Genomic DNA, 15,228 nt, shown 5'->3' with positions numbered 1-15,228 from the left:
AGATATTAAAAAATTATCCAGACCAAGTGTCAAATCTACTAAGTATGCCACTGCTAACTCTATGATTCTGTGATTCTAAAATTTTCGTGTTACCATACAGTTATGAAAAGAAGAGCAAAACCTTGTTTATGACATTTTAGTGATCTGTTTAAAGGTGTTACTAAACCCTGAATCTTGTTTCTACTTGTGGATCGCATGGCTACTTTTTTAACCTTGTTACTCCAACTAATACTGTACTGTGTGATGATTCAGGGCTTACTACATTACTTTCAAGCTATGTGCATTCTGGAAGCTCATTTAATAATTTGGGGCCTCTCCTTTCCCAACCAACAGGGTTGTAGTGAAGATAACACGGGGTGGGGGCAGAGAATTACATACCCATGGTGCTCTCAACTAAATCCAACTGGAAACATGCATATCCCCCTCTCTCCCTCTCTCTCTCTCCCTCTCCCTCAGTCTCTCACTGCTTTACCATATCTTTAATATTTGTTCTTAAAACTGCAGGCCCTGAGCTGAACTGAGGCTGTAGAAAAGGAGAGGTAGAGTTTCACCCTTTCCTTTTTTACAATTTCTTCCATAACCTGCCCACCCCCTGTTGCTATTTGCCCCAGAAATGAAGCTGCTATTTACCTTGATTTGGGCCCTGTGTTGTCCTAGAGAGAAATACAGACCACAGAAACATAGGATAGCTTGGGAAGTCACATCGATTGTAATGATGTCTAACAAGTGACAGTGATTTCAGCAGATCTAGTTTAAGTAAGATTAAATCTGAATCAATTCCATAGTCTGGAGCTTCTTTTTTGTATCAAACAGAATATCTACACATTGTTTTTTCTTCTTTCAGACACTCATTCACATCACTGGGAAGGAAACCACTGTGACGAGGACAGTGACCCAGAAAAAAGATTCCCTTCTGTGGAGATGGCAATCCGAACTAAGTGGGAGGGTGCTGCCATCAACTGGAATGGGACAGTCCCGTTCTTCTGATGAAGATGACTATGGACATGGTTGCAGTCCAGACATTTATCTACCACCTCTCTTCATATGAACCTTGAAATCTTAGTGGGTGGGGGAGGAACAGTAGGAATAGGAGCAGAAGAGGGTCTGAACAGTGTAATAAAATTACTAGCTTGAATTTCATTTCCATTTTAAGGTGAGAGGGATTGCATTAGGTGGTTACAAGATAGGCAAAAGACAACTCATTCCAGACACATATACACATTTGTTGTTGTTGTTGTGCCTTCAAATAATTTCCAACTTATGATAATCCTAAGGTGAATCTATCACAGGGTTTTCTTGGCAAGTTTCTGCAGCGCAGATTTGTATTACTATGAAATACAGCTTCTTCTGCCAGTTGTGAAGTCATATCTTCGAAGTATGTTTCCTGTGCTAGATATATGATCCATGTGAAATAACCTAAGGACAAGCATTTGATACCTGTGGGTACTGTGTAACAGAAATTTCAGGAAACTTAAGATTTCTAGGTTTGGCAGATCAATAGGAATTCGCAAGAGGACCTAATAATTGAAAATCCATAAGTTTATTTCCATTTGTCGACAAAGGAAAACATTGAACTCAGTGGAATTCAAGTTCCAAAAGCTGAAAACCCCGAACAAGACAAAATGGCTCTTTTTATATTATTCAAAACAAAGAAGCTTCTTCAATACACCTGATTGGCTAATTACAATTTAAACATATAGAATTCTTACAATCAGAACAGAAATACATGCATACATTAAAACTGCATCATCACTCCTTACCCCCTCCTGTAGGAATTTAGTGGCTTTCCCTTCTAACCTTGCTTCTGGATGTCTTTATCTCAGTAGTTTATGTTATGTCTTTCTACTGGTGCCAGCTTCCATCTAGGTCAAGATGCACTCACTATTCCTTTGCTCTAGTAACTCCAAGCCTTTATTTCAAAAATTATCTCTCTGGCTGACAAAAGTGACTCCATCTTTCTATAGTTTTTATATTTCAACAAGGAATTTCCACCACAACTGAACACCAAAAGGTGCTGGTGGGAATATGTAGGACTACCTTCCATTACAGGCACACTGACCATGTTCCTGGTTGATTGGTGAGCACCATAAATCTGAAGAGATTAAGTGCTCCATATTTATGCCTGGTTACAAAATGTGTGGAATAGAGTTAAATGTCAAGTAGGCATACCGAATGTTGGAAATGTCAGGATTAAATCATGACATTGACCTTTTCATATATTCACAATGGTCTGATTTCTGTCAATGAAAATTAATATTATTTGAGCAGCAAAGCAAGGCTGCACAGTCTATCCATCCCAGTCCAGAGGTCCTTATATGTTGGCAATCCTTTCCGCAGCAACACATTTGTTATCTTTTCTAGAATTTATTAGTACTTTCTATATTTTAGTTTTGCAAGAAACATGTGAAATAAATTGGAATTAAAGGATTTTAAATAATACTGACTTCTTGCTAGCCCATCTAAAGGAAGATCCAGTTTGGGTACTAGTAATATATTAGAATGCATAGCTCCTGTTGTTGTTATGTGTCTTCAAATCATTTCCAACTTGTGGCATGGGATTTTCTTGGTAAGATTTCTTCAGATGTGGTTTGCCTTTTCCTTCCTCTCAGGCTGAGAGAATGTGATTTGCTTAAGATCACCCAGGAATTTCCATGACCAAGTAGGATTCAAACCCTAGTATTTCAGAGTCGTAATCCAACACTCAAAGCACTAGACCACACTCACTCTCAGAATGCACAGCATCTCCAGTTAGGTCTCTGGGATCATGACTCCAGAAGTGAGAGCTAAAAAGGGTAATATATATATAATGGTGAGGATCCTCTCTGCACTAAATAGCTATGTATTCACAATAGTTACAATGGCCTGATCCCCTCCAGTCCCCACTTACCAGTCAGCAGCCACTATGATTGACAGCAGTCTCTTCCCCTGTTGCTCAGGAAGCAGCTGACAAATGTCCCCATCCTCTCCTGTGAAGAATTTCCATTGTGACAAGCAGAAACAGAGTCCCTGTCTTATTTCCCCTACAGTGAAAACTGTTTGCACTGGGGTGGGAGATGAGAACATCAATGAGGTGCTTCCTGAGCCTTATCATCACAGATTCCAGTGACTACTGACCAGTAAGTGAGGGCTGGGGGACTTTGCCATTCCTAAATGAGAAGATACATAAAGATCATGAATACAAAGCGGTCATGAATGCGTAATTCTCAGTTATGCATTCATAACTATCCAATAGGATTCCTGCCATTATTTATAAATGTTTATATTCCCCCTCAATCGTCAGCAGTTTCTTGTCTCTTATTTATATGTAAGAATAAGAATTTATCTCCCCAAACCCCTTTAGTGTTAGCATGAGATTTTAACGTTTAGGAAAAAATTACTAATGAGCACTGTTGGGACATCTGGTAATTGATACACTGGTGCCTCGGGATACGAAATGATCGGGTTACGAAATTTCCGGGATACGAAAAAGTTGGATTGGCAAAAACTGTTTCGGGTTACGAAATATTTTTCGGGTTTTGGCGCGAAATTCAAATGCTGCAAAGTGGCAGTCTATAGGCTTTCCAGTGCTAACGGAAAGCCTTGTCGGGTTACGAAATTTTCGGGTTTACGAAATTTTCGGGTTACGAAAGGAATGGCGGAACGAATTAATTTCGTAACCCGAGGCACCAGTGTATATAGTACAACAGAACCTTAAAATGCTAATGTGAGTAAAGCAGGATGTACATTCCTAAAACCTATAAACCTATAAATCTGGTTATAACGCGCCTTGCACAGAGAGAGAGAGTGTGTGTATAGGGCTTTTTAGAGCAAGTGCTATCAATTATTTGCTGATTTGTTCCCTCCTTCCCCCTCCCCAAGGAGTTTGACCTTTTAGACAAGAATGTGACATTACATGATCAACCATCCTTTTGTTTTTATGATAGTAATAGCAAGTACATTTCTATACCGCTTATCAGTACATTTAAGCACTCCCTAAGCGGTTTATAAAGTGTAAGCTAATTGCCCCCAACAATCAGGGTATTCATTTTAGCGACCTGGGAAGGATACAAGCCAGAGTCGAGCTTAAGCCTTTTACTGGTATTGAATTCACAACCTTATGGTTTGTGAGTAAGTGGCTGCAGTACAGGCATTTAACCACTGCGCCAACAGGGCTCTTGATGATCGGATGGCCTTGTAGCCAGGGCAAGGAATGTGGAAATGTCTCTGTTGCATACAGATTCTTATCAGTTGTCAGTTACAGCAGTATGGATGAAGTGGAATCTTTAAATATCTTGGCAACTTGTTAATAATTTACATGCACATAAGTTCTTTGTGAGGCAGGGCACAGAGAGCTCTTCCTTTGCCCTTGCACTCCATCCAAAACTTTCTCGCCATCCAAGAGACTGCTGCTACTCCTTTGTACTTTTGAGAAGTAGAGCTCATTCAGACCATGAATATTTGGCTTTTCTAAGCTCCCAGGGAAAGAAAAAGACAGATGTACTCTGTCTGAAAGTGCACTCTCATTTCTCCCATTCCACCAAGCTGAGACCAGTTTCTTCTCTATGGACTGAATTGCCTCTACCCAACCACCAGTGAGTACCCCAACAAGGCCCTTCCAATGCCTGAACAGCTGCCAGTAGGAGGAAACAAAACTGCATGCTGAGCTATACACACTTGTGGTATTACACTTGGAGGAGATTATTTCTCTGGATAGGTGTTACTGTCTAATAACCTTGCATGGCTCAGTTATAGATCTCTATCATCAATTAAAGAAGAAGCTGAAAACACTTTTTTGCAATACCTTGCAAATTGCAAAACTGTTCATACTCTGGTATGACAAAAAGTGCCACACCCAAACAGTAGATTAAATAAGACCATTCAACTGTGTAGGACCTTTAGATTGCATAAGACAAGAAAAGATTTTGAGAGACCGAAGTCAATAACATCCTGCACAGAATGTACAAGCAGCTCTAATGTTTAAGACAAAGCAGCTCTTTGGGAGTCAGATTGAGCTGGCCAAAGCTGTGAATGAAAAACTAATTAAAATGCAGGGATGGTCCCCTTATCTGCACTTTCATATGTCCATATACAGGTGGGAAAGTCCTGCTGTAGAACTGCTATGGTCCAAAACACACTGCAGAAATAATCCAACTTGAGACCATTTTAACTGCCCTGCCTCAGTGTTAGGGAATCCTGGGAACTGTAGTTTATTGTGGCACAAGAGCTTTCTGACAGAAGGCTAAATTTCTCACAAAACTACAGTTCTAATCTGTAATAACTAATCTGTTGATTGTAACTCAGTGGTTCCGAAACTCTGGTCCTCTAGATGTTTTGGACTTCAGCTCCCAGTCCCAGGAGCCCTAGCCAAGTTGGCCAGCAGTTAGGAATTCTGGGAGTTGAAGTCCAAAACATCTGGAGGACCAAAGTTTGGGAACCTCTGAATTACAACCAACAAATTAGTTATAACCAACTGGTAATATAACAGACAGGCCGACAGCCACAAAGATGAAATTCTAACATGGTTAACAGTTCGTGTTGTTGTTGTTGTATGCCTTCAAATTATTCTTCTCTTATCATGTGGGTTTCTTGGCAGAATTTGGTGAGAGGGGGTTTGCTCTTGTCTTCCTCTGAGGCTGAAAGAGTGTGGCTTGTGCAAGGTCACCCAATGGGTTTCCATAGCCAAGCAAGGATTCAAACTGTGGTTTTCCAATGCCCTATATATTCCAACACTCAAACCACTATACGTGCTGACTCTAACAATTTATATAAGAGGTTAAAGGACTTTGTTGTTGTTGTTGTTGTTGTTGTTGTTGTTGTGTGCCTTCATATTGTTTCTGACTTATAGCAACCCTAAGCCAAACCTGTCATGATGTTTTCTTGGCAAGTTTCTTCAGAGAGTTTTTGCCCTGGCATCCTCTGAGGCTGAGAGAGTGTGACTTGCCCAAGGTCATTCAGTGAGTTTCATGGCCAAGCTGCAAATTGAACCCTGGTCTCCAGAGTTGCAGTCCAACACACAAACTTCTGTGAAAAAAATAGTAATGTTCCATCAGAAAATTATATTCCTTCTGATTTTTTTACCACACTGGTGGTTTGGTGGGCTCCAAACCTTTCAAGAGGTATTGATATTAATTTCATGAACTTTATTAGATGTTTATATACAGACACATACAGATACAATTTTCCAGGCTAGGTTAGGAGTGGATGGCCCACTGTCAAGATTTTAGTAACAAAAGAAATTAATAAAGGATGCATTTTGGTTCCTTTACTATTCAATTTATATTAGGACAGCATTGTCTCTTTTTTAAACAAGTGACCTTTTGCACCCAATCGAATTGGGGAAAGCCAATATTCTGTTGTATTGTAATCAGAGAGTTCTATAGTGATCTCTTACAGTCAAATTGGTTTATGGAGGCTGCTATGGAACTTTAGCCTTTATTTCCAACGTGAATAGTTGAGTATAAATTATAATAAAGTCAAAATTATGGTTGTATATTATATATCAACTACATATATGGCTTCTCATAATCTTTGGTTATGAGATTTGTCAGATCAAAATAAATTCAAACATTTGGGGAATAAGTGGTTTGAGCATTGGACTATTAAGATCAGGGTTTGATTACCCACTCAGCCATGGAAACCCACGGAGTAATTTTGGATGAGTGACACACTCTCAGAAAACTCCATGACAAAAAAACTTGAAGGCACACAAAAACAAAAACAACATTTCAATCAACTGGCTTGTGGAAGGCTTACATATTAAAATCAGCTGAACTAGCAGAAAAGAGTGTGAATGTTTTATTCAAACATCCTAGAAACAAGAGTGAGACTCTAACTAAGCCAATCTTTGAAGGATATAGTCCTAGAATAGTGCCTCAAATATTGTATGGAATGCTTTTATGATCTATGGCTAAGACTGATAAACTGAGGGGAAAAATACAGGATAATTTTATATGCAGACTTATGTCCAGCAAAGCCGGCCACAATCAGAGCAGAGCCAGATCTTCCCCAATTTAGAGAACAGGCACCCAAGTTAACAGTGCTTCTTTCACTGAAAATAATCTTTCCAAAAACACTAATCTTCTTAGCAGAACTCTTTGAGAATATGGGAGATTATTCTTAAACTGAGATTTCCAATGTCCTCTCTGTTTTCTCATTATGGACTAAAGGAGAGATGTGGCACATTTGAAAGATGTCTTATCCCAGAATAATAATGTAAAAATTCTCATATGTAAATCAAATCCTATGTGTATTAACTTACTGACAGTGCCAAGTTTGGTCCCATTATATTTTGAACATCTGGTGTGAAAGAGAGCTAAGGAATATTTTTCATAAGTGAAAGTACATGTCCTTCCTTTATCAGATCTTGTTGAATAATCATACATGTGAAATATGACATCAGTGGAAGAACGTAGTCATGTCTTAATAGAATGAGAATTGTATGCACAAAATATATACTCTGTCTTTTGATAAGACTATACTGCATAAATTGGGTGTCCTTATAGAGTGGACACATTAATTGTATGCGAATAGAAAAACATTCCAAAAATGCCAAGTTTAAAGGTTTAACATCTTGAATTCAGTATGGTTTCCCCAATGTAATCTCACTGTATTTTGGTTTACTTTGTTTATAATTGTATCTTTTGTTTAATATCTCAATTTTATATCTAGATTGTGGGTTATGTATGATGGATTTTTGCTAAAACACATTAAAATACTTCTTTCTTCCTATTTGGAACAGATATTCATTTTGGTGTTCACTGCTATGCCTTCCTTGTGTTCATGGAGCAGGACTACACACCTAGTCCCAGCCCCAGAATCCAGCACTGGATCTGAGCAGAGGCAGGTACCAGATCCTACAGAAGCAGGATGACACAAATTTACTGCCCCAATTTGGACCATCGATTCCAACATCCCTGTTCCAGCAGGCTCCGGCCTGAAGGGGGACACATTCAGCTGACTTTGCTTAGAATCTACTTTGTTGAAAAACCTTAACTGCTAGGTTTCTATCCAGATGGAAGATTTTAAAAGAACATTAAACATTATAGGAAACTGATACCACATTAACTGCTATGCCACCATCCTACAGAAACTTGGTACTTAGCAATGTTAGAAGTTTTTCTAGAGCATGGGTAGAAATAGTGCAGCTGTCTTGATACTGTTGAACTGGAACTCCCAGCAATTTTCACTACTGATTGTGATGGGTAGAGTTTTTGGGATTTGTGTTTCAGCAACAGTTGGAGGGCTGTGTAGTGGGTGTGATCCCTGTCACCAGGCACACTGAATCCTTATTAACATCATATCCAAACATTAATAACTAGCATGAAAAGACTTATTTTATGTGTAATATACCGTACATCTGTAGCTAGGAGCTGAATGAGGGAATAAACTTTTCAGTGAACAGTGTGCTTGTATAGCTCTCATATGCTTTTGATGTAATGGTTTGAGGGTTAGACAGAACTCTGGGTTATCAGAGTTTGAGTTTCCACTCCACCCACCATGGAAACCCATTGGGTGAACTTTGGCAGGCAACATGCTCACAGCCTCACAGAGAAAGAAAAACCTCCTTTGAACAAATCTTGCCCTGATAATCCTGTGATAGGTTCATCTTTCAGTCACCATAATATAGAAACAACTTGAGGCACATAACAGCAACAAAAGTTCTTGTAACTAGTAGGATGGGAGGTGGGTCATGCCTGCGTAATTCAGTTTTCATTGTTTGGTTCTTCCCTAGATGACTTCAGGAATCCATCTTCCAGTTGCTTTGCCCTGAACATGTGGTGTACTGTAGCTCAGGAAACCTGAGAATACATTGTTTAGCAGCCCCATTCCAACATCTGCTGTAGGGGAGTGCCCATCTGGACTACTTACCCGATGTATCATTCACCACCAATAAATCCTATTTTATAGAAGTGATATGTCAGGTTTTGGTATCAAAATCTTGGAGAGACCTGGAGTTGTAGCCAGTATCAGGTTAGAACAGGGCACATCCTTTCCATAACTGTGATAGAGAATTCTAGTATGCTAGTTCAGTGGAATAAACAAGTGCTGTAACAGAATTCTAAGTACCTCATCAAACTACAAATACCAGGATTTGGTAAAATGGATTTATCACAGTTAAAATGATACAAACAACAATAGATGTATTGCATAGTAGATACAGTCCAAGTATGTTTATTCAAATATGCAGGTTGTCTTTTCAGATCTTCTGTCAAGTAGTAAAGATCTGAGAGTGCAGCTGGTATAGCCAGAAACATTAGGACTGTGGTACTATCTGTCCCCTACTCAATGCAATTTAAGCCCATGAACAAGGTTTACATTGCACTGAAATCTGTAAAATTTACTGGGGTGCAAATATGTTTGGGCTTGGATGAAGGTAATTTAAGATAATAAAGATGTTGATAAACAAAAAATGGGGTTACCAGATAAAATGGGATTACCAGCAGTTACAGTCTGTGCTTTATAAGAGGGGAAAGTGATTTTTTTAAGGAGGAAAATGAGACTGCTCAGCAAGAGTAAAACAAAAGTGTAAACCAAGTGTTACAAACAATTTTAATTGAACAGAAAATGTCAAACATTTAAAGTCAAATAAACTTGTGCTGAAGGTAAAATCATTCTTACATACAATGGCAGAGTCAATAATAGGTCTGGAAAATCTTTAAAAATTGTATCATTTGTCCTTTATTTTTCCCATATAACATCAACATATAACAACAAAGACGCTATAAAATCACCATCTGGAAATCTTCAGAAAGCAATTAATATTATTGGAGACCTAATTGAACAGAGAGGCGTGGAGTTCAAAGTATGCTCAATCACAGCAGTTGAAAGGAGTATAATCTACCACTACCACTGCTCTTAAGAATCTGGGAATTCACAAGAATAAAAGTATCAACAATTTTTGTACGTTCAAGGAAAGTCAGACAACCTTATCAAAATGTTGAAATATATCGTTTTAATTGTTTATTGGAATGAGAAATATAGTGTCATTGCAAGAAAAAAAGTTGTATCACTGAAATCATGTTAATATGTATTTATTTAAAACACACCCAAAGAGAAAGAGGGAATTAAAATTAGGACTGGAACAATACGTGGGCAGACACAATCCAGACTGGTTACCTCCCTATTTTCCAACTTGCACAGCCATACCCATCAATCAATTAAATCTGTACCATCTCATCAATGAAGAAGGTGCACTGCATAAAGTTGCCAGCAAACTAATATTTCCAGATGGCTCAAGCAAGCTATGGAATAACTTGGCTAGTGTTTGTTGTCACAGATTATTGAGATAAACCACACGGTGGCGCTCAGAACTGCAAATTTATCTTGCAGGAGCTAATGGCAAGTTAGTGACCCACAGTTACCAATTCTGGTTCATATGCAAAAGCAATCCACTAAGACTATTTTTGCTGTCCATGAGCTTGTTTGCATGCCAAGCTACAGTTGAGCAACAAATTGCACAGGTGCCGTGTTAGCCATCTTGTACAAATCATCCAGCGTCTCTCGTGACACGACAGAAATGAATTCAGAATATCCAGAAACCTCTTGATTCAACTCACCAATAAGAGGTTTCTGGATATTCAAAAGGAGCTGTTATTGTTGTTGTTTCTGAAATTTTATTTCTGTGATTTAAAAAATTGACATTTCATACTCACAAAACAGAAACAAACTAGATGCTCTGTAATCAATTCAGTAACTAAAACCATAGGAATCATAACAGTATTATGGTCAATGCCACAGTATTATGGGCAATACCATCTTAATGTTGACTTAAGTACATGTGAAGTTCATATATTATTTTTATTATTTTCACACTACAAAATTATAGCTCTGTTATTCCCCTTTAACTGCCATGACAACATCCCATGGAACCCTGGAATTTGCAGTTTGATGGAGGAATAGTGTATTTAGAATTCTCAGCTGTAGACCCTCTTCAAACTACAATCCCAGGATCCCATAGAATGTTGCCATGGAAGTTAAAGCAGAATGATAGTGCTATAATTGCATATGAAAGGGCCCTGAATATTATAGGGTTTAATCCTGTCGGGGATGCTTTGATTTGGATTTCCTGCATGGCAGGGGGTTGGACTGGATGGCCCGTGCGGTCTCTTCCAACTCTATGATTCTATGATTCTAATATTTTGTTGTGTATACTGATTTCAAACTTATGGCAATCTTGGAGTTTTCATGGTGTTTTCTTGGTAAATTTGTTCATAGAGCGTTTGCCTTTGCCTTCCTCTAAGACAGAGAGATTGTGACTTGTCCAAGGGCACCCAGTGGGTTTCCATGGCTGAGTGGGGATTCATACTGTGATCTCCAATCGTAGTCCAACACTCACTACATCACACTGGTTCATCCAGAGTTTAAAACAGGGGGTGCTAATTTTAATTAATTTAACAATATTCAGTGAAGAATTAATTTCAGGTCTTTCCAATCTAATTATTTATATTATATATATATATACACACACACATATATATAATAATAATAATAATAATTTGTTTTATTTATATACCGCTATTCCAGAGATCATAGCGGTGAACAGCAAGTAAGCTAATTTGCCCCCAACAGTCTGGGTACTCATTTTAGCGACCTCGGAAGGATGCAAGCCTGAGTCGAGCTTGGGCCCTTTTGCTGGTCTTGAACTCGCAACCTTGTGGTTTTGAGTGAATGGCTGCAGTACAGGCATTTAACCACTGCGCCATCAGGGCTCCATATATACACACACACACACATACACACACACACTTTACACTGATTTTTTTCCAGATTAATTCTGATGCTGTTTAAGGCACTTTGGAGACAGCATGAAGAAGTTAAAGATGAAATGCTTTATACAAATTTAAAGAGGGGGGGGGGTAAAGCCACTGAGGATGACACAGTAGGGTTGCCATAATTGTCCACTATTACCAGGGACAAAATGTAGGACAAATTCAAGACCAAACTGTAGGACAACTGCAGGACAAAACTCAGCCCAAAATGTAGGACATTTAAGGTCCTCCTTTTTTCTTAAATGTCCTACATTTTGGGCTGAGTTTTGTCCTGCAGTTGTGTCTCGAATTTGTTCCACATTTTGTCCTGGTAATAGTGTCACACTGTGTATTATACTTTTATTTTTACATGTTTCTGAAAGAGACAGTGAAACACAGAGATTCCAGGCTAAGAACCTGTTACAAGCCAGTATGTGGATTCAGCCTTTCCTGCACCACATTCCCCTAGGGTAGTGATTCCCAAACTTTTGTCCTCCAGGTGTTTTGGACTTTAGCTCCCAGAAGCTTCAGCCAACTTAGCCAATAGTCAGGAATTCTGGAAGCTAAAATCCAAAACATGTGGAGGACCAAAGTTAGGGACTCACTGCCCTGGGGGGATACAGAAACACATAAGAAAATGTAGCCAGGGCCAACAGGCAGGATTTGGCTATTTTTTTAAAAAAAATGTATGTAATAAAGCAATGCAATGTAAATTAACAATCTCAACAAAACAATTGTAGGGTTACACAAAATGTCACATGTTGCACATGCAGGCAGCTGCACATGAAGGCACATCTTCTACCATGCTCTACTCATAAAGGGAAGCACTATCCCAGCTGTTTTCCATGCAGAAACAACTGTGCTGCTGCTTTTCAACATACTGGTACTGATTTCTCAACACTTGATACTTCTGCAAGGGCAAGGACAAACCTAACTGAAGATGCAAAGTTAACTTCCAAATTGTTCCTCCACAAGAATGGCATTTGCAAAATCATTGTGATAAGTATATGCTGACTTAAAATGACTATTAACATTTATTTCTTTGGGGAGCTACTGCTTGTGGTATAAAGATCCTGCTTGTTGTGTGATCCATTAAGCAGATTACTCCTTAACAGGAATCAGCACACCTGAACACCAAACCCTGTTAAAGCCCCCTTTGACTTAGCTTCAGGCTGAGCAAAAGCAAATGTACTAAATAGACAAAATGCCTGTTTTGTCTAGCAGAGCTTGGGAAAGTTCCCTTTTTGGCCTATAACTGCCAGAAGTCCCCAAGCAGCCATGCAGGCTGGAAGCATCTGGGAGTTGTAGTCCAGAGAAGAAACAATTCCAAGCTTTGGTTTCTATTTTCAACAGTTTTGTTCCACAATTAAATAATTGCATCCCTCCTGACATTCCCTGCCTCTTCTTTGGCTACAAATCTATGTACATGTCATTAACATGATAAAGTAGCAGAGACCCTTGAAACACAACAGCTTTATTAAGAACCTTTCACCTGACACTCAAGTAAAACAGTTTGGAGATTGTTTCCACAACAAAGTTAGTTATTTCATTGGTTATTAGTGTTTTGTTTTGTTTGCTCCAGGAGAAAAGGAAAAGTACTTGAGGGGTTCTATGGTAACTATGAATATTATGAACTTTGCTTTGGATGGGTGAGAACTACCACTCCCTGCCTGCCTTGCCTTAACTATCATTATCTCTTGGGCCACACCTGATTTTATTTGAATGCAGATGTAGAGGAAGTGACAGTGCAATCCTAAACATATCTATTCTGAAGTAAGTCTCACTGAATTAAAGGGATTTTTTTTTCTTGGATAAGTGGAGAGAATGCTGAGATTGCATTCACTGGAGTGATTCACCTGAGTGATTCTCTATTATCACATTTTACAACTGGGTGTTTGTAGTACTGTATTTGTATGAAACCTGGGCCTGTGTTGGTGATGAATCTACCAGAGAGGCCATTTAAACATCATCTTTAAAAGGACAATGGTTTGCATAACATTTGAATGTGGTAATTTCTATGTACGTATAGGTACAAATTTATAAGTCGTTTGCTATTCTGTAAAGAGAAACACAATGTATCTCCTACCTCAGTGACCAGATAACCTACTAGCTGTTGATCAACCTTAAGCTGTCAAAGCCCATACTCTTGCTTCTTTTTTAAAAATGATGTTTAATTTTTTTTAAAAAAATCTATGCAGTTTTTAAACCAGAGTTAAGACTAACTTCTGTTAACTCATGTTCCACAAAACCAGGAAATTCAAAGCTAAGGCTAACTCCTTAATCAACATGATATATTGTCCACTATCACAAACTGTGCCTACTTGCAACCTAACCTCCAAACATCCATATTTGTTTTTCAGGCCAAAGTCCAGAGGGGAAAGACTTTATTGCTTGAGGAATCCTCCTAAGAGTTGATACAGACCAGTTTACTTCTTGTAATGTGTAATGAAACAGACTAGTATTTAGTAAATGCCCTCTCCAGCACAGAACCAGCTGAAAACATTGGGGTATCAACACATTTCTAGTTGCAGAATGAAACTCAGCATGTGTGGCATACTTTTGCCAGAAGTTGCTGCCATAGGCTTCAGTGGGACATGAAAATTTTAGTAACTTTTCATCCACTGCTCAGAGAACATTCCTCAATAAATCTGGATAAAGTACATCATTTTTACCAACATTTGAAAAAAATGTGAAGCTCCTGCTTTTAAAAATGGGGTCAAAAGCAAATGTGTCAGTTTTCAGACCACTGTAACTTGTACCTATGCAATTTTTATTGGATCAGTTTGCATTTTGGCACAAATGATTTACCAAGTACGTAAATCACGTATATTGAGATTCAAGATAAAAGTTCATAGAGTATTATTTTCATAAGCAAGGGAACTCTGAGGTTGATAGTGATGGAAGCCCTTGTTATAGCTATGCCTCTTTAGTACTGGACTTGGACTGGACAGCCATTCCAACAAAAAATTATCCTGAAGGTTACCAAGTGAAATAAGAAACAGGGCTCCTCTACCTTTAATACACTTTTATACACATTTTTAAAAAATAATTTTGTGCATGAAACAAAGTTTGTGTACACTGAACCATCAGAAAACAAAGATGTCACAATCTCAGCCACCCAATGTGGACAATTTTGGTTTTTGCAATATTTCAGATTTCAAAATTCCTGATAAGGGATACTCAACCTGTAGTTATGTAGAAGAAATTTCAGCGGCCCCCAACTAGTAAGGTACAGAACCGTTCTGCACAACCACTAAACATACAGGAGCATCTTCCTTATTTCACCTAGCAACCCTGTTCTCCTTAGACAGGCCTTCAAACAAAGGACAGTGCTCTGTAAAGAAGAACATGTGATTCCTCTAGCTTGTAACGTCAACATTCGATCTGAGCTGACAAAAATTGAACACACCTTAACCACCTTCCTTTAGTAGTTGAGCAATGCGTCACCACTTTCATAAAAGGATGAAATGTGCAAAAACTGGCCTGACCTCTTACTTAATCT

General features: G+C 38.6%; 1 protein-coding gene across 1 annotated transcript in view; it reads left to right on the top strand.

The window, feature by feature from the left end:
• MINDY4B (MINDY family member 4B) overlaps positions 1-1,443 on the top strand; it is a 30,200-nt gene extending 28,757 nt beyond the window's left edge. The window contains exon 13 of the mRNA XM_042458528.1: positions 845-1,443. Coding sequence (XP_042314462.1) covers positions 845-987 — 143 coding nt within the window. The 3' untranslated portion in view covers positions 988-1,443. The remainder of the gene's footprint in view (positions 1-844) is intronic.
• The last annotated feature ends 13,785 nt before the right edge of the window (positions 1,444-15,228 follow it).

Source organism: Sceloporus undulatus, chromosome 3 (assembly GCF_019175285.1).
Source record: "Sceloporus undulatus isolate JIND9_A2432 ecotype Alabama chromosome 3, SceUnd_v1.1, whole genome shotgun sequence".
Taxonomy (NCBI): Eukaryota; Metazoa; Chordata; class Lepidosauria; order Squamata; family Phrynosomatidae; genus Sceloporus; species Sceloporus undulatus.
The sequence above is the reverse complement of the archived record's forward strand: the minus strand, read 5'-3'. Positions and strand labels throughout refer to the sequence as shown.